At 54.0% G+C, this 25,434-nt stretch overlaps 1 protein-coding gene across 2 annotated transcripts in view; it reads left to right on the plus strand.

Moving 5' to 3' along the window:
• Window positions 1-473: 473 nt before the first annotated feature.
• The window catches only part of GSG1L (GSG1 like), a 211,959-nt gene continuing 186,998 nt past the window's right edge, over window positions 474-25,434 (plus strand). Inside the window, exon 1 of one of the 2 annotated variants that reach the window (XM_070566511.1) lies at window positions 474-948. In XM_070566511.1, coding sequence (XP_070422612.1) covers window positions 609-948 — 340 coding nt within the window. In that variant the 5' untranslated portion in view covers window positions 474-608. The remainder of the gene's footprint in view (window positions 949-25,434) is intronic. The other variant, XM_070566512.1, reaches the window with a different exon arrangement.

Genomic DNA, 25,434 nt, shown 5'->3' on the forward strand with positions numbered 1-25,434 from the left:
GTCCCTCATGGGGAGCCCCAGCAGGCTCTGCCCTCGTCTCCCGGGGGCAGGGTCTCTCTGGATCTTGAGTGGGATGCCCCCTCCCGGCCGGTTTTCTCGCCCCACGTGCTCGGTGGGAAGGCTCTTTCTCCGAGAGCACCTTTGCGGCGCTCTCCTTGCTTCTCAGACCCTCCACGCGGGTGCCGCTCTCTTTCGGGGGCGTCCTTTCTCTCCTGGTCTCCCGCCCGCGCCCGGCGTGGGGCGCCCCCTCTCCCGGCGAGGGCGGGCGCCGGAGCACTGTCGCCGGCGGCCTGCAGGTGTCTCCCCACGGAGGGGCGCGCGTTTCTGCGCCGTGGCCGCCGCCAGGCGCCAGCGGCTCCTCGCCGAGGTGCACTCGCGCTCCGGGCTCCGGGCGCGCCGGAGCCGCTCCGCCGCCGCCGCCTGCCCCCCGCGGCCCCGCGCCCCCGCGCCGCGCCCCCAGCCCGGGGCGGGCCATGGGTCCGCGCCGCCGCCGATCGCAGGCGCCCGAGGCCCGGGGCGCGGCGGGCAGCGGCCGCTGACGCGGGGCGCCGGCCGCCAACTTCGCGCGCGGAGCTCCCCGGCGGCGCGGTCCCGGCGGCGCGGGCGGCATGAAGACGAGCCGCCGCGGCCGAGCGCTCCTGGCCGTGGCCCTGAACCTGCTGGCGCTGCTCTTCGCCACCACCGCCTTCCTCACCACGCACTGGTGCCAGGGCACGCAGCGGGTGCCCAAGCCCGGCTGCGGCCAGGGCGGGCGCGCCAACTGCCCCAACTCGGGCGCCAACGCCACGGCCAACGGCACAGCCGCCGCCGCCGCCGCCACCGCCGCCGCGGGGAACGGCCCCCCTGGCGGCGCACTCTACAGCTGGGAGACGGGCGACGACCGCTTCCTCCTCAGGAATTTCCACACCGGCATCTGGTACTCGTGCGAGGAGGAGCTCGGCGGGCTCGGTGAGTGCGCGGCGGCGCCGGCGGGCTCGGTTCGCGGCTCACCGGGGCTGCGCGGCCGCGGCGGCCCGGGCCCCAGACCCGCGCGCCCCCCGCGGGCCAGCCGGCGTTCGCGGGCGGGGAGGGCGCGCCGGGCGGGTCCGGGGGCAGCGCTGGGTGCGCGGGACGCCCCCCGAGCGCCAGGCGCCTTCGGGGACCTCGCCGCGCCCTGGGGGCTGCGTCTCCGGGGCGCCCACCCCAGCTGCCGGGCGGAGGGCGCGCGTCCCTCTCCGCGCCGGGACCCGTCTCCGTGCTCGCCCCCACCCCCTCTGTCCTCCGCGCGGCGCCGGGTGCCTCCCGCCCACCCCGTCCCGGTCGGGGGCGGGGGCGGGGGCTGGTGCTGCGGGCCGCCCCTCGCCCCGCGGACCCCCAGGACCGGCAGCCGCGGGGGCCTTCTCCCCCATCCCTCACCCGCGCTCGACCGCTCCCGGCCGGGGCTGGGGCAGCGCGGAAGTGGGAGTGGGGGCATCCGGCGGGGAGCCCCTCGTCTCCTGGCCCCCGCCCCGGAGAGGACGCTGCGGGAGGGAAAGGAGGCAGGCGGGAACGCGGGACCGCGCGGCGAGGCTCCCATCCGAATTGGGGGTGACTTTTCTAAGGCCGATCAAACTGCCCCCCCCTGCCTGTCCTCCGTGTGCCCGCCAGGGGCAGCCGGGGCTGGGCGAGCGCCCGCGGGCGCAGCGAGGCTACAGCGGAGCCGAGGACAGCGGCCTCACAGCGCGTGTGCCACATGCCCGGGGTGCTGGTCCACGCCGCCCGGTCCCTCCGAGTCCTTGTTGCTCCAAGTCCAGGTGTGGGGACCCTCCTGAGTGAACTGACCTCTTTCCCCAAGGTTAAACCTCCTCCCTCTTTGATGTCAACCTGTGTACTCAGTGTCGGGGCAGTGGGCAGACCCCTGGTTTGCCCTGAATGAGCCATTGGCCTAACCGGTTTGAAGGACAGAGGGAGCAAGGTGTAAAATAAACCCAAGGAGGCTGCTCCCCCTGCCTGGAATTCCCCTCCCCACGTCTTCCCTGGCTGGCTCCTCCTCGGCTCCAGGTGGGGCTTCCTGACCTGCCTTCTGCGGCCGGGCCCCCTGGAGAGAGCCATCCCCCTTGGGAGGCAGGGTCTCCATGGCTTCCTATCTCATGATCGCCTTTATCTCCCTCATCACACTAGGTGCAAGCTGAGATTTTCTGGGACCTACCTTTGGTCACTAGCTTGTTGTCTTCTGTCCCCACAGGATGTCACTGTGAGGGCAGGGCTGGAGCCCTCTTGCTCATTGCCATCCTAGCCTCTGGGCAGTGTCTGGAGCATAGTAGGTGTTTGGCACATATTTGCAGGATAAATGTTGGATGGGCTTTGGGACGACAAACCAGAGGTTTCTTGGGGTGCTGCCTGCTCTGTCTTGCCTCTGGAGGTGCCCGACTGAACTTTTCTGTGACCACTTGCACGATGCTGGCTGTTTGCTCTGACACTCGGTGTCTGAACAGGGGCCCGCCCCGGACCAGTTTCACCCCATTAGACTCACTTCTGGTGTGCACTCAGGAGTCGAATTTTTACTTTGGGATGTAATAAAAAATTAACCTCAAAAGGCATCTTGGGCTAAAATTCCCTGCTTTCCACTCAACCCAAGCCTAGCCTCTCCCCCGGAGGCCTCGTCACGCCGTGCCTTCTGGTAGAGGGCCCCACGTCAGCCTCACCTCTCACCACGTTTCCTTTTTGTGCAGAGCCGCAGCCTCCTGGTGCCTCCCAGTGTCTCCCTTTGAGCACACACTCGAAAATTCGAGGCTGCGCTCTGGTGGGTGACCCTGTCCCTGCCTTCATGGCCCGGCCCTGCTGACCAGCTCAGCCTCTTAATTGTTTGTGGCCCCTCTGGCCTCTCCCTGAAGGTCACGGCCCCGATTCTTGCAATAGCTCGTCTAAGGGGTTGACACAGGATGTTTAAGCCTAAGCACTTTTAAAAATTATTAATTGGAAAACATTTAAAAACAGTGTTAGCTTACATTTACTGAGCCCTTAATGTGCGCCAGGCGCTGTTAAAACCACTCGCCTGCAGGGTCATTGAGTCCTTGCCAACACCCTCGAAGCAGCGACTTCTGGGGCGCCTAATTCTCAGGCGAGGCTCAGAATTTGAGGCTCAGAGAGGTTTCCGTCTGGGCTCCACAGCTGGTGAGGGGCCTGAATTGTCTTCTGGAGCAGAAAGGAATCTGTTGAAGTGATAAGGGGAGAGAGCTGTGCAGCTGGGCGTCGCAGGAGGGGGCGCTTTGGGGGGCTCAGCACAAGCCCCTCACCCCCAGTCCTCTGTTAGTAAAAACCTGGACGGTTAGTTGGGTCAATAAAACAAAGCCGCAGTTTTCTCCTTTCTCTTGACCACTGTTGGCTGGAGGTGGCCCCTCCCTGAGAACCACAGTTTCCTCCCTGGGAGCTGGGAAGATAGCGGCCAGCCTGTCCGTACTGGTGAGAAGCTGGGGAGGTCTGAGCCAGCTTGGATGGTTCCTGGGCTGATCCCAGTGTCCAAATCCTGCCCCTTCACCGCCGGGGCTCTGAAAGGGTGTCAGGAGGCACCTGGACGCAAACTTTTGTTGCTGTGACTACCTTTCTTCTGGATACTGTGACCATTTTAAAATTTATTTTCTAGTTGAAGAGGAAAAAAACACCCCAACAAGCCCCCAATAAAACCCTGCCCTCCCGTCTGCCCACCTCCGAGCCCGTCCAGGACCAACTTCCCCCGGCCCGAGAAACTACAGGGAAGGCTGGCTCTCTCTGCGTTTTGTGTTCCTCCCGGTGGAGACACCAGCCAGGAAAGCCGAAGCTCGCCGTGAGAAGCAGCTGCTGAATGTCCCTGCCTCTTGAACGCCTGTTCCGTCACTCTGTCTGTGCTCAGAAAAAGCTCTCCCCACTCTGGGCAGCCACAGGGAAATCGAATAAGCCCTTTTCCCCACACTAAAAATCTACAGCGTTCAAAAGGAAAACTGCAGCCTGTCCTAAACAGACACAATTTCGCCAGACCCAGCACAAAGGAACCTTTTCTCCTCCTCCAAGAAGGAGCATCAGCCTCCTTCAGCAAACAGAAAGGCAAGCACGGCCTGACACAGTCACCCTGAGCCCTTCGCGCAAATTGGATCTCTCGACTGGATTGGAGGCTCCAAGGGGTGGGTGGGTGCGGACGCAGGCATTCCAGGGGGTGAAGGGCAACAGAGGAAAGGCCTGGAGGAGGCACGGGTGAAGGTGTGGAGGTGGGGGAGACGGGCGGCAGGGGCATGGCTGTCTGACTGGGAACGCAGGTGGTGTCGGACTTCGTCCTGTGTGTATCTGAGCCTGAGGCGGTGGGCGGGCGGGCGGCTGGGGAACACCGACAGGGCTGCAGGATGTGGCAGGGCTCTCGAGGATTGCTGGAGGGGGTGGGCCTGGGGTGCTGGAGAGAAGGGAGGACAAGCCACAGGGAGCAGGAGCAGGATCTTTGGTGCTCCTGTAACGGAGGGCGCAGTGCCCATTCTCTCTCGTGGAGGATGGAGGCTTCTGGAGGCTAACGCTGGGCACTGCCCCTTTTTTAGCAGTGTGGTTTGGGCAAGAGCCTCAGTTTGCTGCCATGTAGAATGGTGATCAGAGCGGCCAGCACCTATCCGAGGTGCAAGGATTCATGAAATAGTGCAGGAAAAGTGCAGGGTCACCTGCTGGCTGTGTGACAGCACCCACCACCTCCGTGCTGCTGCCCTCTCTGCGCCACCCACATCTCTCCTGTGGACTTCCCGCAGTGGCCTCCCTGCTTCTGCCATTGCCCCCCTCAGTCCACTCTCCACCCAGCATCAGATAATCATCAGATCCTGGCCCTCCTTTGTGCAGCCGCCTCCGAGGGCCACCCTCAGAGTCAAAGCCACATCCTTCCCAGGTCTAAGGTGGCCCTCAGGCCTCCCTCTCTACACCCCCTCTCTGAGCTCCTCTCCTCTCCTCCCCTGTGGTCACCAACTCCTGCCACACTGGCCCCCAACACCAGCTCATTCTGCCTTAGGGCCTTTGCACTGGCCCTTCCCTCTGCCTGGAATGTTTTTCCCCAGATCACCACGAGACGATTTCTGGAAACCTTTTTTTAAAAAATTGAGGTCATTAATGGTTTATAACATTGTGAAATTTCAGGTGTACATTATTATTCATCAGTTTCTGTGTAGATTGTATTGTGCTCGCCGTGCTCATTGTGCTAATTTTTATCCATCAACATGTAAATGTGCCTGTTTACCCCTTTTGCCCTCTCTGAACCCCCTTCCCCTCTGGTAACCGTCTTTATCCGTGTGTTCATTTATCTTCCACATATGAGTGAAATCATGCAGTGTTTGTCTTTCTCTGTCTGGCTTATTTCGCTTAACATCATACCCTCAAGGTCCATCCATGTTGTTGCAAATGGGGACAATTTTGTCTTTTCTTATGGCTGAGTAGCATTCCATTGTATGTATATCTGTATATACCACATCTTCTTTATCCAGTCATCATTCGATGGGCACTTGGGTTGCTTCCATATCTTGGCTATTGTGAATAATGCTGCAGCGAACATAGGGGTGCATGAGTCTCTTTGAATTGTTGATTCCAAGTTCTTTGGATAAATACCCAGTGGTGGAGTAGCTGGGTCGTATGGTATTTCTATTTTTATTTTTTGAGGAATCTCCACACTGTTTTCCATAGTGGCTGCACCAGTTTGCATTCCTACCAGCAGTGTATGAGGGTTCCCTTTTCTCCACACCCTCTCAAACATTTGTTATATTTTGTCTTGTTAATTATAGCCATTCTAACAGGTGTGAGGTGATCTCTCATTGTAGTTTTGATTTGCATTTCCCTGATGATTAGTGATGTTGAGCATCTTTTCATGTGCCTGTTGGCCATCTGTATATCTTCTTTGGAGAAATGTCTGTTCATATTCTCTGCCCATTTTTTGATCAAGTTGGTTTTTGTTATATCAGTTCTTTATATATCCTGGAGGTTAAGCCCTTGTGGATATATGATTTGCAGATATTTTCTCCCCCTTGGTGGGTTGTCTTTTCGTTTTGTTGATGGTTTCCTTTGCCTTGCAGAGCTCTTTAGTTTGATATAGTCCCATTTGTTAATTTTTCTTTTGTTTCCCTTGCCTGAGTAGACATGGTATCCAAAAAGAAGCTGCTACGACCGATGTCAAAGAGTGTACTGCCTATGTTTTCTTCTAGGAGTTTTATGGTTTCAAGTCTTACAGTCAAGTCTTTAATCTATCTTGAGTTAATAGTTGTGTGTGGAGTAAGATAACGGTCTACTTTGATTCTTTGGCATGTGGCTTTCCAGTTTTCCCAGCGCCAGATGTCTTCTCTGGAAACTTCTTTAAGTTGGTGCTGAGCTCTCTCTGAGCACCTGATTCAAAATTGACCCTCCCCACGTTTCCTGCCTGAGTTTTCTTCTGGCACTCGCCACCGTTGACGGTCCCTTGGTGTCACTTGTTTGCTTGAGTCTTGTCCACGAGCCGTGTGAAGGTGGGGTTGGTTTGTGTGCAGAGCTCATGGCTGGCTCCTGGTGCTCAGGACCCTGGTGCGTGGTGGGTGCTCAGCCAGCATCTGCGGGATGAGTGTTGTGTTCTTATGACTGTGTTTGTATCCAGCTCTCTCCTGGCCTCTGAGGGTCTTCTTACAAAGCAGTGAGGGGGACAGCCGACTGGGGACCCCTGCCCTTCCACGGAGGCGCCCACTCCACACCACCCTGCTTCACATGCTCCCGTGGATGTGGGGCAGCCGCTCCTGCTCAGGAGGGGGAACCCCAGCTGCCCCCATGCCTTTCTTGCTTCCCCTTCTTTCCTACAGAAACTCCTAGCTCTTCTGCTCCTTAAATCAGGCGGCTACATTTTCATGAGTATGAGGACACACAGTGTCCTCAACGAGGAGGCTCCCGGTGCATGGGAGTGTATCGGTGTAATATTAAATGGGCTTCGTCTCAGGAGCATCTGAGGGGCAAAGATTCGGATTATGACAGTCGTGGCTCTCACCCTGGACCAGTGTTCCTTCCTTTCATTCCCATAAAAGCCCTATGAGGTGGGTGTCATGGTTATGCCCATTTTCCAGATGAGGAAACTGAGGCACAGAGAGGTGAAATGACATGCTCAAGGTCACACAGCTTCCAAGTTGCAGAGTTGGGATGTGCACCCAAGCAGAAGGCTCCAGAGCCCAGCTCTTGCCTGCTGTGTGGCGCCCTCCACCCCCAACCCACTTCATCCAGGCTCCCTGGGCCCCTCCAGCAGGACTTGGTGGAAGGAGCACTGCACCAGGAGTCACGAGCCCTGGGTTTAAGTCCAGGCTCCCGTGCCGACTTGCTAAGTGACTTTGGATAACTCACACTCCCTCTGTCTGGCCTTTTCTGTCCTCACGTGTAAAATGAGGGTTTCGTTTTTTATCTGGATGGTGGAGGTGGCAGAGCACCCCATGGCCACAGGCTTCAGGCTCAGACAGTCCAGGCTCCTGCCCCCAGTCCGCCACTCACCTACTGTGTGGCCTCTGGCAGGGGCTTGCCCTCTCTGGGCCTCAGTTTCCTTGGCTGGGACATGAGGATGATGATATCTGCCTCACGAGAGCATCCTTGGGGTCGAAGCAGAGAACGTGGTGCTTGGCTGGCGCCCGGCAAGTGCTCGATAAACGGCGCTTGCTGAGCTCTGACCCTGTGTCAGAGGCTGCAGACCCAGGGCCCGCGCGCTCCATCCGAAGTGTCCGTCTGTTAAGTTTGGCCCTGCAGTGCTTACAGTGTCTTTGAATAAGTTGCCAACATTTGAAAATTGAGACACTTCGCAGAAACACCTGGATTTATGGCTTTTCTCAAAAACCTGGCAGATCTGTGAGCACTGGGCCCAGGTTCTGATGGGAGTGGCCCCTGCCCCTTCAGGGAGTTCACAGCCCCAATCCCTCCTGCCTCCTCACCAGTGACGTGACTTGCTGCCTTCCAGATGCCAGGCCCCAGGCCTTGCAGTCCTCCTCATGCCTCCTGCTCTCACACCCCACAGCTCACCCATTGGCGAATCCTGCCGGCTCTTCATTTGGAGTCCAGCCCCAGCTGACCACGTCCTCGCAGCTCTGCCCTAGCCTGTGCCCCACACCTCTCCCCTGGACTAGGGCAGTAGCCCCTCACTGGGCTCCCTGCTCTTGCCTTGGGCCCCCATGGTCTGTTTTCCACCCAGCTGCCAGGGGGATCTTCTTAAATCTGAGTCAGATCCCTTCCCTCCCCTGCTCAGGACACTCTGGTGCCTTCCATCTCACTCAGTCACAGCCAAACATCTTCCAAAGCCTGCAGTCCATTGTGATTTGCCCCCATTGCCTCTCTGACCTCCTCTCCCCACCAGTCACTCTGCCCCAGCCACCTCAGCCTCCTCATTGGTCCTTGAACAGGCCCAGACCCTCCTGCCTCAGGGCCTTTGCACTTGCTATTTCTTCTATCTGGAAACCCTTCTCCCAGATATCTGCAAGCCTCCCACCCTTCTCAGGCAGGTCTCTGCTCAAAGGTGCTCTTCTCAGTGAGGAGCGTGCTGTCTAAATGAGCGGCCTCCCCACCCCCAGCACTTCCCTTCCACCTTATTGCCCCATCGCTCTAATTGTTGTCTTACCCACTACATGCCACACTCATTTATCTTCTTTATTCTCTCTTCCCCTGCTCAGATGCTGGTTCCATGGGGGCAGGCCTTGGTCTGTTTCACAGAATGCCACATGCCCAAACTCAGACGAGTAGGCACTCAGTGAGGGTTCAGTGAGTGTGTGCTGAATGCATTTAGGGTTCCAGGAACTGCTCAGGCCTTCTGTGCAGCAAGAGGCCCGGGCTCTGTGCTCTGTGGCCATCATTCCCCTGGGCTTGCCAGACGTTCTTACTTCCCTCCTCCCGCTCCTGAGCAGAGGTGTTCAGTGAGGCTCTTTGAGGAGCTGAAGGGGTCCCCTGTGGTTGTCCCCCCATTTAAATTATGGAGTGTCGGACCCAGAACCATCTTTCAGGGATGCTCTGACCTTGGGCCTCTGTGCTGCCTGCAAGACTGTGGTGGTTAAGCTCCTCTGGTTCCAAATGACAGAAGCAGTCTTGAGCCCAAATAAGAATAAAGGGGAGTTTATCAGAAGGATGCTGCTGCCACAGAGTCCAGGCCTTGCAGGTCGGACCTGGGGCCACCTGGAGGCCGGAATTGTTGGGACCTCACTCAGGTCCAGGGCCACCCATGACAGTCCTCCAGGGGCCAGCCCAGGACCCTCAGAGAGTGCCCTAAAGAGGGGTGGTGGGGAGCCGGCAGCCTTGCCTCCTCTGAAGGAGCTGCTGCTCAGGCCCAGACCACCGTGTTCAGGTCAGGGCAGGAGCTCATGTGGGGCCATGCTGTTCATTTTGTCAAAACTCTAGGTTTTCGTATGAAATTTCTTGATGGTTGAAATTTGGCAACTAATTCAATTAAAAATAAGCCTGCTCTGCAGACCAAAAGCAAACACGAGGGTGAGCAGACGCTGCCCGTTTGCAACCTCTAGGTCAGAGGTCTGCTGGTCCCGCGATTGGATTGCCACCCCTTAGTCTCCATGTCTGTGCTTCATGGTCCTGAGGGAGAGTCTGGTTGGCTGGCGTGGTGCAGGTGGCCATGGGGGGCCCAGTCTGCTCTCTTCTGGCAGTGGGGTGTGGGGTTATACAACCCACCCTGTGCGTACAGGGAGCGGAGCTTCAAGCCAGGGGAATGGATTGGGGCTTGGGCAGACATCCCAAAAGGAGTCAGCCCTGTTCTCCAGGACTCCAGGACTCAATGCAAGTGAGAGAAACTCACTCGAAATGGCCTTGAGTGAAAAAGGGACGTTATGGTCTCTCCTGATAGAAAGTCCTGGAAGAGAAGTCCAAGGTTGTGGTGTGGCCGGATCAAGCAGTGCTGCGGGAATTTGTCTCTTTCCAGCGTGTGGCTCTGCCTTCATGGGTGAGCTGAATCCTCAGATGGACTCTCCCGCTGTGATCATCTCTCAAAGCTCTGAGCTTACCTCCTGTCCTTCCAGTAATCGCAGTGGGCAAGAGAGATCCTCCTCAACATTTGAGCAGAAGTCCCAGAACCAGGTCTCATTGGACCACCTTGGACTGTCCCCACCCCTGAACCAATAGTGTGGCCAAAGGGGATGGATCCTGTTGAGTGGCCAGCATTGGTCACAAGGCCACCCCTGGGACAGGAGATGAGGACAGCTTCCCTAAACCATGTGACCTGAGAGTGGAAGAGGGGTGTGTCAGTCAGCTCTTGCCACAGTGATGCTGCGTAACAACCCCCCCCCCCAAAACCTCAGTGGCATGCAATGCAAAAATCTACTCAGCTCAAGAGTCTGTGGGGTTAACGGTTTGGGTTGGGCTGGGCTGGGCTGGGCTCGCTCACATGTGTGGTGTCCCTGGCTTTGGCTGGAGTGATGGAGGCAGCCGGGCTATACGCCTCTTATCCTCAACAGGCTAGCCCAGGAGTGTTCTCTTGAAATGTCAAAGATTGAAAGCCAGAGCAAGCCAAATTGTGCAAGCACTTTTCAAGCTTCTGCGTACATCACATTTGCTCAGAGCCCATTGGCCAAAGCAAGTCATGTGGCTGAACCCAGAGTCAGTGTTGGGGGGCGCTGCAGATTTATAATGGCCAAGGGCATGGGTATGGGGAGGGCTAAAGAACTGGGGCCATTAAAGCAGTCAGTGTCACAGGTGGCTCCTCAAAGTCGGGGGCTGGTCCCCGTAGGAGGGGCCATAGGTGCTGGTCAGGTAAGACCAACAGATGCCCCTACTTACACAATAGAGACATCTGGGAACTGAAGGGGTTTGTGGCCGTGCCCTCCATCCCTGGCCTAGTTCCTTTGAGCCAAGATGCTGCAGCTGTGCATGAGTTCAGAGGTTCTTAACTGTTCAATGCTCTGGGGCTCTGTGGTGCTCGGGTGACGCCACAGCCCTCCATCCCAGAGAAATGCGTCCCTGAAACATACAGTTTGTTCTATAGTTTCCTGAGGCCCATCCTTGGAGGCTACACCAGGTGGCGAATCTGATCTATCTGCTGTTTCCCAAACTTGACTGAGTCCCAGAATCATCTAGAGACCTTGTTCAAATGCAGATTCCCAGGGCCTTGCTCTTGGACCTTCTGCGTAGTGTGCGTAGGGTGAGAACCAGGAGTCTGTATCTCTGTCCAGCTCCCCAGGGGTTTCTGAAGCACAGCAGGCCTGGGCACCAGCGCTCTGACCCAGCCCTCTCATTTTGCATCTGGGAGTGAGGCAGTGGGCAGGGCTGGTGCTGGCTGCTGCAGAGTGTGGGGCAGAGTGGCCCCCGGCCAGGGCCTCTGACTCCCAGCCCGTCTCTGCCTCCTGCTCCCACCTCTCCCGGGACCACCTCCCACGCTGCTCTGCCTCACTGGCTGCCCTGCAGTCCCAGCCACACCAAGCTGTTTTCCCACCTCGGTGCATTTGCTCTTGAGGGTCCCTCGCCGGGAATTTCCTTCCTCTAAATATAAAGAACTGACCTTTTAGGTCTCAGCTCAGCTGTCACGTCTGCAGACCCTCCTCAACCTTCCCCCCAACCCCCACCCTTGCTGTTCTCTCCTCCCAGGGTTTCTTTTTCTTTTTTTCCTTCCTGAGGAAGATTAGCCCTGAGCTAACATCCTTTGCCAATCCTCCTCTTTTTTCGCTTGAGGAAGATTAGCCCTGAGCTAACATCTGTGCCAATCTTCCTCTACTTTTTGTATGTGGGATGCCTCCACAGCATGGCTGATGAGTGGAGTAGGTCCACACCTGGGATCTGAACCCGCGAACCTCGGGTCACTGAAGCAAAGCATGTGAACTTTAACCATTTGGCCACGGGGCCGGCTCCCACCAGGGTTTCTTTTCTTTACTGCATGGACTGCTTGCTGAAATGACCTTGTTTATTTATTTCCATGCTTGTTTATGATTTGTGTCTGTCATTCTAAAGTGAGCACCTCAGAGCAGACCAGAGTCTGTGTTCAACTTGTCACCAGAGTGTCCCAGGACCGGAAGGCAGTGGTTCTTATGGCAGAATCCCTTTGGATTGGAGAGCTGATAGCCAGGGTCTCACTGTCCTGGGATGTCTGGTCATTCCATGGAATGTGCACGTTAGCTTGGAAATGCTCAAAACAAAATTAACCATTGAGGACTGCCAGGAGGGCCGGATTGTGTGGGGGGTAGAAAGTGACAGAGCAGGATCAGATGGCCAAGTGAAGAGGCCCCCCCTGGTCGGTGGTGAGCGCCCTGTGGCTCCCAAGCCTGTTCCAGAGGGTGGAGCCCGGGCCCCACAGCTCCCCAGGTGCTGGCCAGCGGGGAGGGCCCTGAGCAAGTGAATGCAGGCCCGAGCGTGCTCTCACGGATCCCGGGGAAGATGTGGGCTGGGTGAGGACACTGGTGGAGACTGGTTTAGAACAGAGCAAGCAGGAGTTTTTCCTCTTCTGAGTTTTCAGAGGAAACATGGTTCTCAGTTTCCTCATCTGAAAAGCGGGGTAGTAGCAGCACCGAGCTCTTGGAATGGCTCCTTCCTGGGACCTCTGGTTCCTTTACGTCCACGCCGCCGGGGAGGCCGGGGTCTCTGTCCACAAGTGAATATGGCAGGATTGAACTCTGTCCTTGGATTCGAGCTGGGTGGTGCTGTCGGCCACATGGAAGGGGGCCTGGCTCCAAGCCGCAGGAGCTGTGGCTGCCTTGTCCTCGCTTTTGGAGAGCTTGGCTGTAGGGTACAGGGTCCTCTCCCAGGGGCTGCCCCGTCCCTGCCAGGAGAGACCAGAGGTGGGTGTCTGTGCTCCAGCTTCTGGAAGCTGAAGCCTGGGGGAGGGGCAGTGGCTGTGGGGCCTTAGCCTGTGTCCCAGCCTCTCAGAGATGGCAGAGATAAACCCAGGACCTGAGGGGGACCTGGGGAAAGGCTGAGATCACAAAGGAGCCAGGAAGGCAGGCAGTGAGAGGGGGGAGAGAGACAGAGAGAAAGGGAGACACTACAGAGGGGAAGAGAGATGGAGAGAGACACAGAGATATGGAGAGAGACAAAGGGACACAGAGGGGAAGAGACCCAAACACAGGGACACACACACAGGTAGACATGCACAGAGAGAAACCCGGGGACAGAAGCCGAGAGAAACAGAGAAATTGAAAGGGAGAGATACAGAGGGAGAGACAGAGAGAAACAGACTCGTGAGTGTGTGTGTCTGTGTACGTGTGCACACAGACACGCACACACACACAGACATGCAGGGAGAGAGCAGGCCTGAGGAGCTGGAGGGGAGAGGCAAGCGAGGGAGCCTGAAATAGCCGGGGAGGCGCTCAGGAGCACATATGGCCCTTTCTCACTGCTCTTTTCTGGGAGGGACTGAGTCCATGGCAAGAGGAGGGCTCTGCCAGGGGCGGGCTCTCCGGGGCCTCGGCCCTTGGCGAGGGGCGGGTGGGAAGGCAGGGTGGCCAGGCCAGAGCCCCCTGCTCTCTGCCCCTCCTCGCCTCCTCCCTCTGCTGTTGGGGACAGTGGGGCGGGCTTGGTGTGCTGACTCTGGGGAGCTTCAGCCCATCACGGTCCACTAGCCCCTCTCCAAACTGTCCCACGTCAATAAAAATAATAATAATAATGTCTCATGTGAAGTATGAAGAGAATAATAAAAACGTCTCAGGAAAACTGTGCTATTTTTATTACTCATTCACAACCTAAGTAAACTCAGAATGTGGGAGGCAGCTTCTCGCCCAGCCAACTGGCTCTGAGCCTGTCCCTCTGGGGCACACTTGCGGAGCTCCGCTCCCCTCTCTGTGTCCATTGGTCCTCCCTTTCCTCTGGGCCTCTCTCCACCTTGCTTGCTCTATCTGGGGGTCCTGTTCTGGAGGAGGGGGAGACAGGCTTCAATCTCCGCTCCTGTCTGTCCCCCACACTCTCAGCTGCCCCACGGTGCCTGAACCCCGCCTCGGGAGAGATCCTCCAGGGGGCCCTGGGCACGTTGGGCGGGGTGGACAGAAGTCTCAGGGTCTCCACTTGGTTGATAGGCCCACCGGGAGGTCTATGCGGCACCTCAGATGAACAGATTTCCGGCTGACCACCTGCTCTCTGCCCTCACCTGCCAGGATAGGCCGGAGCACGCTGCAAATCCGGGAGGGTTCAGACAACCCTGGGGCTTTGTCCCATGCTGTCGTCATTAGGGACCCATCTCCAAGGGTTCATCTCCAGGCTTCCATGGCGTTGGGGCAGGAACGGGGGATGAGTTTCTGTCTAGAAGTGGCACATGCCATTTGGCTTCCATTTCATGGGCCAAAGCAAATCCCATGGTCACAGCTCATCTCCTCGGGGCTGGAGAGGTGCAGTCCTGCCGCGTGTCTAGAGTGCAGAGCTGGGAAGATTGGCGACAGCACGAAGGACCGCCCCACCCTCACCCTGCCCCTCTCAGCCCCGTTTCCACCACCACAAAGGACAACACCATCTTTCCAATTTCTCAGGCAAACCTTGGAATCATCTTTAACTCCTCTCTCTCTCTTTCACACGCAAACACACACACACAGACACACACATCCAACATTCAACCCGTCAGCGAATCCTTTTGGCTCTTTAAAATACCTCCAGAGTCCAACCATTTCTCACCTTCTCCTCTGCCACCCTGGGCTGAGCCAGCACCATCTCTTGCCCGGATCACCTCAACACCCTCCTCACTGGTCTTCTTGCCTCCATTTGTTCCCCATAGTCTGCTGAAGGATCCTACTGCACATCGGATGGTGTCCCTCTGCTCAAATCCTCCAGTGGTTCTCATCTCAGTTGGGTAAAGCCAAAGTCTTTCCAGTGCCTACAGACCCTACATAACTTGTTCCTGTTGCCCCTCTGCCTCATCTCCCACTACACTCTTCCTTGCTCCCTCTACTCTAGCTCCACTATCTTCTTGGCTTTTGCACAAACACCCCCAGACATGTTCCTGCCTCAGGGCCTTTGCACATACGGTTCCCTCAGCCTGGACACTCTTCCCCCAGGTTTCCATTCTCTCACTTGAATAAAATGCCCCCTTTTGTGTGAGGTCTTCCCTCATCACTCTATTTAAAATTGTGGCCCCCACCTCAGCACACCCTCTTCCACCACTCAGCTGAATTTTTTTTTCATAACACTTCTCCCCTGAGACATTCTGTCAGTCACTGGATCTACCTCAATGCTCTGGTGAGATGCAGCTGCCCTTTGAGAATCGCTATCCGCGTTAACTCTTTGTCTTATGGACAAGGACACTCAAGTGTCTGCAGGTGAAAGGACCTCCTCAAAACTAGGTCCTGGTCCCTTGTAAATGCAGCCTGGAGCCTGGGCTGCCCGCTGAGCCCTGGCTTCTTGTTGCTGGTCCTTGATTATCCCTGAACGATGCACAAACCTTGACCTTTAGTTTTATGACCTGTGCTCTATTTGTCAGAAGAACTGTTATTTTAAAAATGCCCCTCCCTGCCCCCAAAAAGTCACCTTTCCTGGGACTGGTAGGAAGTTGAACAGTTGGAATTACCATGAAGGGAAAGCTTCAAATTCTCACTAATTCTTCCCTTCATTTTCGTGAACACCTCCTATGTGCCAGGTTTTGTCTCCGTGCAGGGATTCTGGCAGGAAACAAGGCGGATGAATTTTCAGTCTCCTGGAGCTTGCGTTCCGGAGCAGGAGACAGCCAGCCAGATGGGGGTTATTCACTTGTGCATTTACTCGGCTTGTTGAACTCCTACGAAGGCCGCCATGGATTCAGTGGGGGTCAAAACCCACAAAGGCCTTGTCTCCCTGGAGCTTACGTTCTAGAGGGGACAGGCAATGAGAGTGGGTTTCTTGCTCGTTGTGGCTCATGTGGTGCCAGATTCCGGCCACCATGACCCTGGGACTCAGGGGTCAGAGAAACAGTCGGGTCCCCTGCGGGGTGAGGGTTAACAGGCCATGCACTGCTTCCACATGTGTTCTTGAGTGCATAAGCCAGTCACGTCTCTGCGGCTCTGCAAGCCTGCACTGCGTTCTCCCTCTGATGGTGACGGAGTAGAATTTTGAGACTCATGGTCCTCTTTCTGTATGTGAACTCTCACCTGCCGGCCAACTTGTTCTGGCCCTTATTTTCCAGCACAGTTATTTCCATCTTGAAAGATTTCTCCTCCTTTGCAATAAGAGGTTATTTGGAAGGATTTTCTGGAAGCTGTCTTCTTGTCTTCCTTGGTTTTCGTTCGTTCATTCATTCCACACATTTATCAAACACCCGCTCTGTGCCAGACCCTCTCCTGCCACCAGGAACGCTCGATGCACTTGGGGACTAAGGTCCCTGCTTGCAAGGAGCTGGCATTCCCGTGAAGAATAAGAAAGTAAGTTAAACAGTAGGTAACTCAATGATTTCATGCGCTGTGAGTGCTGGGACGAGGGTCATGAGGCAGCACTCGGGGCTGGGGCTTTTGATAGAGTGTCAGGGGAACTTCCTTGAAGGGGGGACATCTGAATTGAGACCTGAGTGCCCAGGAGGAGACAGCCACGTAGAGTTCTGGGGGGGTCGGGGACATCCTAGGCGGAACAAGTTCGTCCTTGGTGATTGGTCACTTGAGTTTTCTGCTTCTCGAGACATTTTTTAGTGAGTTGTGTTTTCTCCCAAGGTAAGTTATTCATCAAGAGTTTCAAACGTATTTGCATAAAATTTAACAAAGTATTTTCTTGATTAAAATATTATAGAAAATAAGATATTTTCTTGATTAAAATGATTAAAATAACAAGTTTCTCTTTGATCAGTTTCCTTTTTGCACTCCTAATCTTAGGTGTTGGTGTTTTTCTCTCTTCCTCTTGATTTATCTTGCTGCTCAAGTCTACTGAGGGTGCTATGGGCCCTGGTGAAAACTGCTCTCCAGACCCTCCAGAGAGAGCAGACTGGCGTGGAATCTTTCCATGGGCTCTGTACTAAGATGTTGCATCCTCAGGTTGACGGCCCTGGTAATTTGTTCTAGCTCTCCCCCCCTTTTTTTGGTCCAGGTCTTGCCAGCTTGGCTGTTTCATTGCCCCTCTTCCCCCCTTTCTTTCTTTCTTTCTTTTTCTTTTTCTTTTAAAGATCAGTACTCTTGTATTTATCAATGCGTCATTTTTCTAATGCGTTATTTTCTTTCAGCTTACTTTTCTGAGGTTTCTTTTGTTGGCATTTTCAGGTATTTGAGTTGAAACTTTGTTTCCATAGTTCAGAAAATAAAAAGAATGCATCTAATGCTATGAGTTTGCCTCTGAGCACCACTTTGGTTGTATCTTGTGACTTTTAAAATGCAGTGCTTTCTTCAAACTGATATTCTAAAAATTCTGAAATTATAATTTTGTTTCGAACAGTTCTGACCTTTCAATCTGTTTCTTCATTGACTCAAAAATAACTTACTAGAGCATTAAAAAGTTTCCTAGTGTTTTGCCTTCTTTACTTAAATTTTTGTCATTAATTTCTAGTTTTACTGAATGCTACAGGAGGTGGCCTGTGAAATTTCTGCTTTGTCCTTTTTTTGGTAAATGTTTTATTTGAAAAAGCAGCTATATTCCCTGTGTGTAGGGTAAAACAGCTTTATGGATAGTATTATTCAAAGACCATCTTGTTTTTATTTCTCTTTGCTTTCTTGATCTGCCAAAAGCTGGAGGAGGTAGGTCAAAGTTTTCCTCTTCAATAGAATTCTTTCCATTTTCACTTGTGTTTCTGATAGTTTTTGTTGTTATAAAGTTTGATTCTATGTTATTCATCTCAAAAAGATTCGTGACAGTTATATTTTCATTGTGGAACTGTGGATTTTATCTTTTGTCAAGCTAAAATGGCTATTTTTCCCTAGTGAATGCTTTTGGCTTTGAATTCTGTTTTTTCATATTTAATACTGCTATCCCAGCTTTCTTTTGTTTGTGTCCCCTTGATGTATCTCTTTCTAGCCTTTTTCTTTGAACTTTTTCCTGTCTTTCTGTTAGGTGCACATCTGGTAAGAACAGTCTGGTTAGAGTCTGTCTTTTGGTGAGTCCTGAGGGTCTTAGCCAAGAAACATTTATTTCTATAATGAATACATTTGATCTCATGTCTCTCTTTTTGTTGAATGCTTTCAATTCTTTATTTCTTTTTTCTTTAGACATTTTCTTTGTTTTTATCTTTTACCATATGGATTAGGTTTTATTTCTTTTTTCTTAACTACTGATTTAAAAAGTATACACACTGCTGATAATTCTGTTTTTCGTACTTGGACTTCTGTTTCTCTAATGACGGTGAAGAGCGATACGGTGTCCAGTGCATCTTCCCTGGTAGGAGGAGGAGATTAGCTGCAGGTGAATTCTGTTTTTAACGCATATTTGTAACAATAATTGCTGCTCGATCCCTTGCTTAGTTGGTTTCGGTACTAATTGCAAGTCCCTTTAGTCCACTTTCCCCCCATTTTTATCCATATCTTGGCTGGCTTTGAACACGGGAAACAGTGGTGTATGTGCTGGCCACTAGCTGTGCGTCAGATCTCGTGCAAAATGCTGGCATGCAGTGTAAAGAGGGTGACTAGGCAGGTTCCTGCTCTTGTGTAACTTCTGGTTGTGTGTATGTTTGTGCACAATGTGTGAACTCCTGTGTGAGTGTGTGTGTGAACCAAACACAAGGAAGCTAACCCATCCCCCTTTGAGGAGGGACATCTGAGGGGACTTGAAGAGTGAGAGGAACCAGGAAACGGGCAGGCAGAGGAAATGGCACGTGCAAAGGCTCTGCATAGGGACAGAGCTTGGCGAGTGGAAGGAATGGAGAGAAGGTGCATGTGGCTGGAGTGTAGTGAGCCAGGGAGAGAGGTGTGGGGTGACTTGGGAGAGAGAGCAGAGACAAGATCAGGGCTTTGTAGAAGCGGAGGTCGCCTTTATCCTCAGTGCACATGCTCTACTTCTTAGCTCTTGTTTACCTAACAGTAGCTTTCCGTGGCCTTTGCATACTAATGACAGTGTGGCTGGTACAGAATCTGCAGGTTTCGACCTTCCTTCTCAACATCCTGCAGGCATCACTCCATGTTTTCTGGCATCTGGTATTGAGGAAGAAATGTTTGAAGTCATCCCGATTTTTTATTTGTGGGCAACTTTTCTCCCCCCTGAATTCTGGTATGATTTTTCCCCCATTCATTCTCAAAGTAGAGAATTTCATCACAAAATATATAAATGCTGGTTTTTAATTGGCTGGGTACTGTTTTGTTCAGCTTAGGGAGACTTGATTGTATTATGTTTTCAGTTATTTCTACCATTCCGTTTGTCCCAGGCTCTTCTTCAGGCACACCACTTATTTGTAGGATTGCTTTCTCTTCTCTGACCTCTGTGTCTGTTGTTTTCTCTCTCATAACCTTAATGCTCTTTTTGTCTCATTCTTTTGGAATTTATCCTGCTTGGTGTTCTCTGAGCTTCCTGGATCTGTGGTTTGGTGTCTGGTGTTACTTTAGGAAATTCTCAGTCATTATTGTTTCAACTATTTCTTCTGTTCCCTTCTCTCTTTCTTCTCCTTCTGGTATTCCCATTACACACATGTTACACCTTTTGTAGTTGTCCCACAGTCCTTGGATATTCTGTTCTGGGTTTTTTTTTTTTTTGTCTTTTTTTCTCCTTGCTTTTCAGTTTTGGAGGTTTCTATTGAGATATCTCAAGGTCAGAGATTCTCTCCTTAGCCGTGTCTGGTCTCCCAACCAGCCCATCAAAGGCATCCTTCCTGTCCGTTGCAGTGTTTTTGATTTTTCGCATTTCTTTTCAGTTCTCTCTTAGCATTTCCCTCTCTCTGCTTACATTGCCCATCTGTTCTTGCACGCTGTCTGCTTTATCCATTAGGGCCCTTAGCATATGGATCATAGTTATTTTCAATTCCTGGTCTGAGAATTCCAACATCCCTGCCATTTCTGAGTCTGGTTCTGATGCTTGTTTGTCTCTTCAGACTGTTTTTGCCTTTTAGTGTGCCTTGTAATTTTTTCTTGATAGCCAGACACGATGTACTGGGTAGAGGCGGCTGCTGTGAAAGCCTTTGTAACGTGGTGGTGTGGTGTGGGGAGGGCCTGTGATGGGTCTCAGTCTTTGCGGGAGCCTGCGCCCCTGGGCCGTGGATAGCCTGCGTGCTTCTCAGTGCCCTCCCTGTCAGGTGGCACAGGATGGCTGGAGGGGCTGGGGTTGGGCATTGTCTTTCCCCCAGGTCAGTTAGGCTCTGATAAAACCACAGCAGGTTAGGCTGTGATTAACTGGCTTCTCCTGAGGGCAGGCTTGGTTAAGAAGAAGAGAATGCTCTAGCGAATTTCAAAATGGTTCCTTTTCCCCTCCCCCTCCTGAAACATGAGAGGCTTTTTCTCTGATATTCACTGTGAGGACCTGGGAGAGTTTCTGGAGGTCAAATTCGTGGTAAAAGTGTGGGGACCCCGATGATTGGGTCCCCCTGGAGTTTTCGTCTCTTGGACTTGTCTGCTCTGAGCCTCCAGCAACTTGGCAGTTTCAGCCCGGGGCTCCTTGACCTGGCGCTGGCTCACGTGGTGCCATCTGCTCCACGTCTGTGCTCAGGGAAACTGTGATTCTTTGTGGCCCTCATTTCCCCAGTTTTGGAGGCAGCAGTTTGCCCTGTGACCTCACTTCTCTTAGGGATCTAAGACGAGTTGTTGACTTTTCAGTTTGCTCAGCTTTTTACGTGTTGTTAGCACGGGCTGGTGACTTCCAAGCTTCTTACATGCCGGGCTGAAAACCAGGAGGCCTGTCTCATTCTTTTGCATTCTAAAATAGTTTAGAAAGTTTGTTCTCCAGCTTTTGGTATCTCTGAACATTCAAGAGAGAGACCTCCAAGCCCCAAATCCTTTTTTTTTTTTTCTTGAGGAAGATTAGCCCTGAGCTAACATCTTTGCCAATCTTCCTCTATTTTGTATGCGGGATGCCTCCACAGCATGGCTGACGGGTGGTGTAAGTCCATACCCGGGATCCAAACCTGCAAACCTGGACCACCAAAGCAGAGCACGTGGAACTTCAACCACTCGGCCATGGGGACGACCCCCCATCCTTTTCTACTCTAGTGGGAGAGGCAAGACTATGCTAGACCAGCTCTGAGGGCGCCTTGGCCTAGCCTGGGAGGTCTCCTTGCTCGCTCCCCTGTGCCCCTGCCTGTTCTGTTTGGCCTCTAAGGGGGGAAATGTGGTGGTCCCACTAAAGCAAGAGGAGGCGCGAAGCCCGAGTGTCAGTTCCAGCTCAGAGGAGCAGAGACACAAGAGAGAGCAAAACCCTCTCTGCCCCTTGAGCCCTGCTTTGCCGCGTCCCTGACTGGCATCAAAGTGCGTCCTCTCGGCAGTGGTTTCAGTTTCTGGAGCTGAGTGTCACTCACACTCTGCATTGCGTTGTTGATCCAGTTTCCTGTGGTGTCGAGTCTGCTCTTTGCTGCTTCAGGTGTGTATTGGGCGCTGCTTTTGCATTTTATGTTCCTTGATGGGCCTTTCTCTCCTTCCTTGGCTCCCGTTTCACCTGGACGGGCTTTCTGGCAGCCCCCCTTGATGAAATCCGTGGTCTTCTCCTCCAATGGCCGAGGCTTTGTTACAGAGTTTGTATTTCCTTAGGGACACAAACAAATGCTTTCATGAATTATCTTGGGCTTCCTGTAATAAGTACATTTCAAAGACACGCTTCTGTTCTCTACCTGGAGTGTGTCACTCGTCTGCTTAGGCTGTAACGTTGTCCCCAGTGCCTTATTTGTGACTACTTCTCTGCGTTTCCTCATCCTTGGCTGTGGAAGGTCTCTCCGGGCCTACTTCTCACGCGTAAATGGGGGGGCGGGGCCGAGTTCTCTCGAACTCTTCTCGCTTTTCACCTGGCTGCTCTTAGATTCCTGCTCACGCATCTTAAGTGGTCCTGATGGTTGGCATTTCTATCACTAAGCCGATTTCTATTTTTTTCAGGATTTATTTACATTTTGTGACTTTGCTAGCTGGAGGTGGGATCTCCTTTGATCACCTGCTGGTAGTTTGAGTATGGAAAAGAGGATTTACCTCCCTGTTATATGAAGTACTCTCTAGTTCCTTTCTTAGAAGAGATGGTTAATGTGAACTCCAGTTCTCACGGCACACCATGCCTGCTTGCTGCTTGTCTTTGCCCAGTTTTACTTCAACTCAAGATGCAACGCACTGTTGCCCATCCGCTTAGGCTGTCATCCGTGTGCCCTCGCTGAGATCGCGGAGGCTGGATGGATGGCAGCCAGGGGGTGAACAGTCCTGGTCTCCACAGAAAGTGACTCATGTGTTGCAGAGGGTGGGCGCCATCTCCACCAGACCCAGTGATGCCACTGACCTAGGGTGGTAGAACCCATTGGGTCTTCTTGGTGCAAAGATAAGTTGATTGGGGGGCCAGGCCCGTGGCCCAGTGGTTAAGTTCGTGCACTCTGCTTCGGCGGCCCAGGGTTTTGCTGATTCGGATCCCGGGTGTGGACATGGCACCGCTCATCAGGCCATGCCGAGGCGGCGTCCCACATAGCACACCCAGAGGCACCTGCAACTGGAATATACAACTATGTACTCGGGGGAACTTTGGGGAGAAGAAGAAGAAGGGAAAAGATAAGTTGATTAGGAAATTCCTTTTGGTCCGGCAGAAATCATTGACAATGGCCCAGTTTCTAGTCCCCTTGTAACATTTCACCGCTTTGTGTGTCTCCTTGACATTTCGATTGAAAGATGGATAAGGGGAACAAATCGCACATCCCTGGTCCGCCACCAGTCTTCACCCAGAAGCCCCCATCCTCTGTTGAGCGTGGGTTTTGATATAGAGGAGGGAAAGTGTGTAGACATTAGACATTGCCACTGGATTTAGAATCAAGAAGATATGAGTTGGAATTTTGGCCCATTTATTCATTTGTTTACTCACTCATTCACTCATTCATTCCAGGACCATTTATTAAGCTCTGAATATACACTAATATCAGATGCTTTGTCCTGATAGGTAGGTACTGGAGATAAAAGAGAGATAGCATTGAGTCTCTGTCCTGCGAGGAATTCTTCCACTGTGGCGTCTCGTATTACCCATCAGTACAATGAGGATGAAAATAGAAGGGTCTAAAGGGCTGTTGTGAGGTGGGAGGCTGCCACACAGTCAGGGGCACCGCAGCCCCTGGCGCCGGGTGCATGTGCTCGCTTGTTGCTTTCAGGTCCCAATCAGGCACTTGGAATTCAGAGGGAGGGTCTGGGATGGGGACACTGTTGGGAAAAGAGAGATTGGTTAGATCTTCACTGGTTCCAAGAAACACCCAGGCAGCACCGCCCTGCTGGTGTGTGGTGGGGGGCCGGGGGCTGCCTGTGGGTCCCCGCTCCTGCCTGTGCAGGGGGCCGGCGCTCAGCGGAGGGAAGGCTCCTTCTGGCACTGTGCGACTGCCTGTGTCTCTTCTTAGGTTGCTGGAAAGCCATCTGTTATTGAAATGTTATTCATTCCTTTGTTAGAAACTTTTTTGAGTGCATACGGTATGCATTTTGGTAGTGATGAAAATGACAGGGTCTCTACTCTTACGAACTTTCAATTCTTTTTTGGAGGGGAGTGGTGAGGCAGCAAACAAACAAATAAATAAGATGGTTTTAGAGAGTGAGAATTACAGTGAAAGAAGGAAAACATCGTGTTGGGATGGAGGCGAGCGCGAGGCTGCTTTGGTTTGGGCGGTCAGGGCAGGGAGGCCTCTCTGGGGAGGCCTGAATGTCGAAAGGGAGCCTCCCAGTGAGGATCTGCAGAAAGAGTATCGGGCAGAAGGAGCAGCAGTGCAAAGGCCCTGAGGTGGAGCAGGGAATTGAAAAGAGGGAGGTATGACTGGGGGTCAAGTTAGGAGGCAATTGTAGTGGTCCACACAAGATGGTAGATTAGCTGGGGGGGTGGGCAAGGAGGAGGGGGTGGGCATGGAGGAGGGGGTGGGCATGGAGGAAGTGGGCATGGGGGGCGTGTGTGGAGGAGGGGGTGGGCATGGAGGAGGGGGGCATGTGTGGAGGAGGGGGTGGGCATGGAGGACGGGCGTGTGTGGAGGAGGGGGTGGGCGTGGAGGAGGGGGCGTGTGTGGAGGAGGGGGGCGTATGTGGAGGAGGGGGGCGTGTGTGGAGGAGAGGGTGGGCGTGGAGGAGGGGGGCGTGTGGAGGAGGGGTTGTGTGTGGAGGAGGGGTCGTGTGTGGAGGAGGGGGTGGGCATGGAGGAGGGGGGCGTGTGTGGAGGAGGGGGGCGTGTGTGGAGGAGGCGGTGGGCATGGAGGAGGGGTCGTGTGTGGAGGAGGGGGTGGGCATGGAGGAGGGGTCGTGTGTGGAGGAGGGGTCGTGTGTGGAGGAGGGGGTGGGCAGGAGGAGGGGGGCGTGTGTGGAGGAGGGGGGCGTGTGTGGAGGAGGGGGTGGGCATGGAGGAGGGGTCGTGTGTGGAGGAGGGGGTGGGCATGGAGGAGGGGTCGTGTGTGGAGGAGGGGTCGTGTGTGGAGGAGGGGGTGGGCAGGGAGGAGGGGGGCGTGTGTGGAGGAGGGGGTGGGCATGGAGGAGGGGTCGTGTGTGGAGGAGGGGGTGGGCATGGAGGAGGGGTCGTGTGTGGAGGAGGGGTCGTGTGTGGAGGAGGGGGTGGGCATGGAGGAGGGGGGCGTGTGTGGAGGAGGGGGGCGTGTGTGGAGGAGGGGGTGGGCATGGAGGAGGGGTCGTGTGTGGAGGAGGGGGTGGGCATGGAGGAGGGGTCGTGTGTGGAGGAGGGGTCGTGTGTGGAGGAGGGGGTGGGCATGGACTAGGGGGGCGTGTGTGGAGGAGAGGGTGGGCATGGAGGAGGGGGGCGTGTGTGGAGGAGGGGGTGGGCGTGGAGGAGGGGGGCGTGTGTGGAGGAGAGGGTGGGTGTGGAGGAGGGGGTGTGTTTGGCGGAGGGGTGGGCGTGGGCAGTGTTTTGCAGGAAGGCCGGGCAGGACTTGGTGAGGCCAGCAAAGGAAGGAGAGGAGTCAGAGGTGACCCCTGGGATTTGGCCTGAGAAACTGGTGGGAGATGAGCAACAACATGAAGGAACAGGTTCAGGGAGAAAAGCCAGATTTTGGTTTGGGGCATATTAAGGGATAGATCCTCATCTTTGCTTCTGAACTGCTGAGGACCGAGGACGGCAGTCCCCGCTGTTGTGTGTGTGAGAATGTGTGTGCAGGTGTGTTCTGCTGAGGACCAAGGACGCCAGTCCGCACTGTTGTGTGTGTGAGAATGTGTGTGTGGGCGTGTCCTGCTGAGGGTTTCTCAAGCTTGGCGCTGTGGACATTTTGGATGGGGTCGGTCTTTGTTGTGGGGGGCCTTCCTGTGCGCTGAGGTGTTTAGAAGCCTCTGTGGCCTCTACCAACTAGATGCCAGTAGCACTCACCCTTTGGGTGACAAAATGACAATCAGAATGTCTCTGGGCATTGCCAAATGTCTCCCGGGGGACAAAATCGCTCCTGGTTGAGAACCAACATGAAGTCTTCCCATGGACATTTACTGTTGTCATAGGAAGAAGTGGAAAACACATAGCACACGTGCCAGCACCCCCACAACAATGGCCGACACCTGTAGTTGGTCACATTACTTTTTCCCACAAATCTCA

Source organism: Equus przewalskii, chromosome 12 (genome assembly GCF_037783145.1).
Source record: "Equus przewalskii isolate Varuska chromosome 12, EquPr2, whole genome shotgun sequence".
Classification (NCBI taxonomy): domain Eukaryota; kingdom Metazoa; phylum Chordata; class Mammalia; order Perissodactyla; family Equidae; genus Equus; species Equus przewalskii.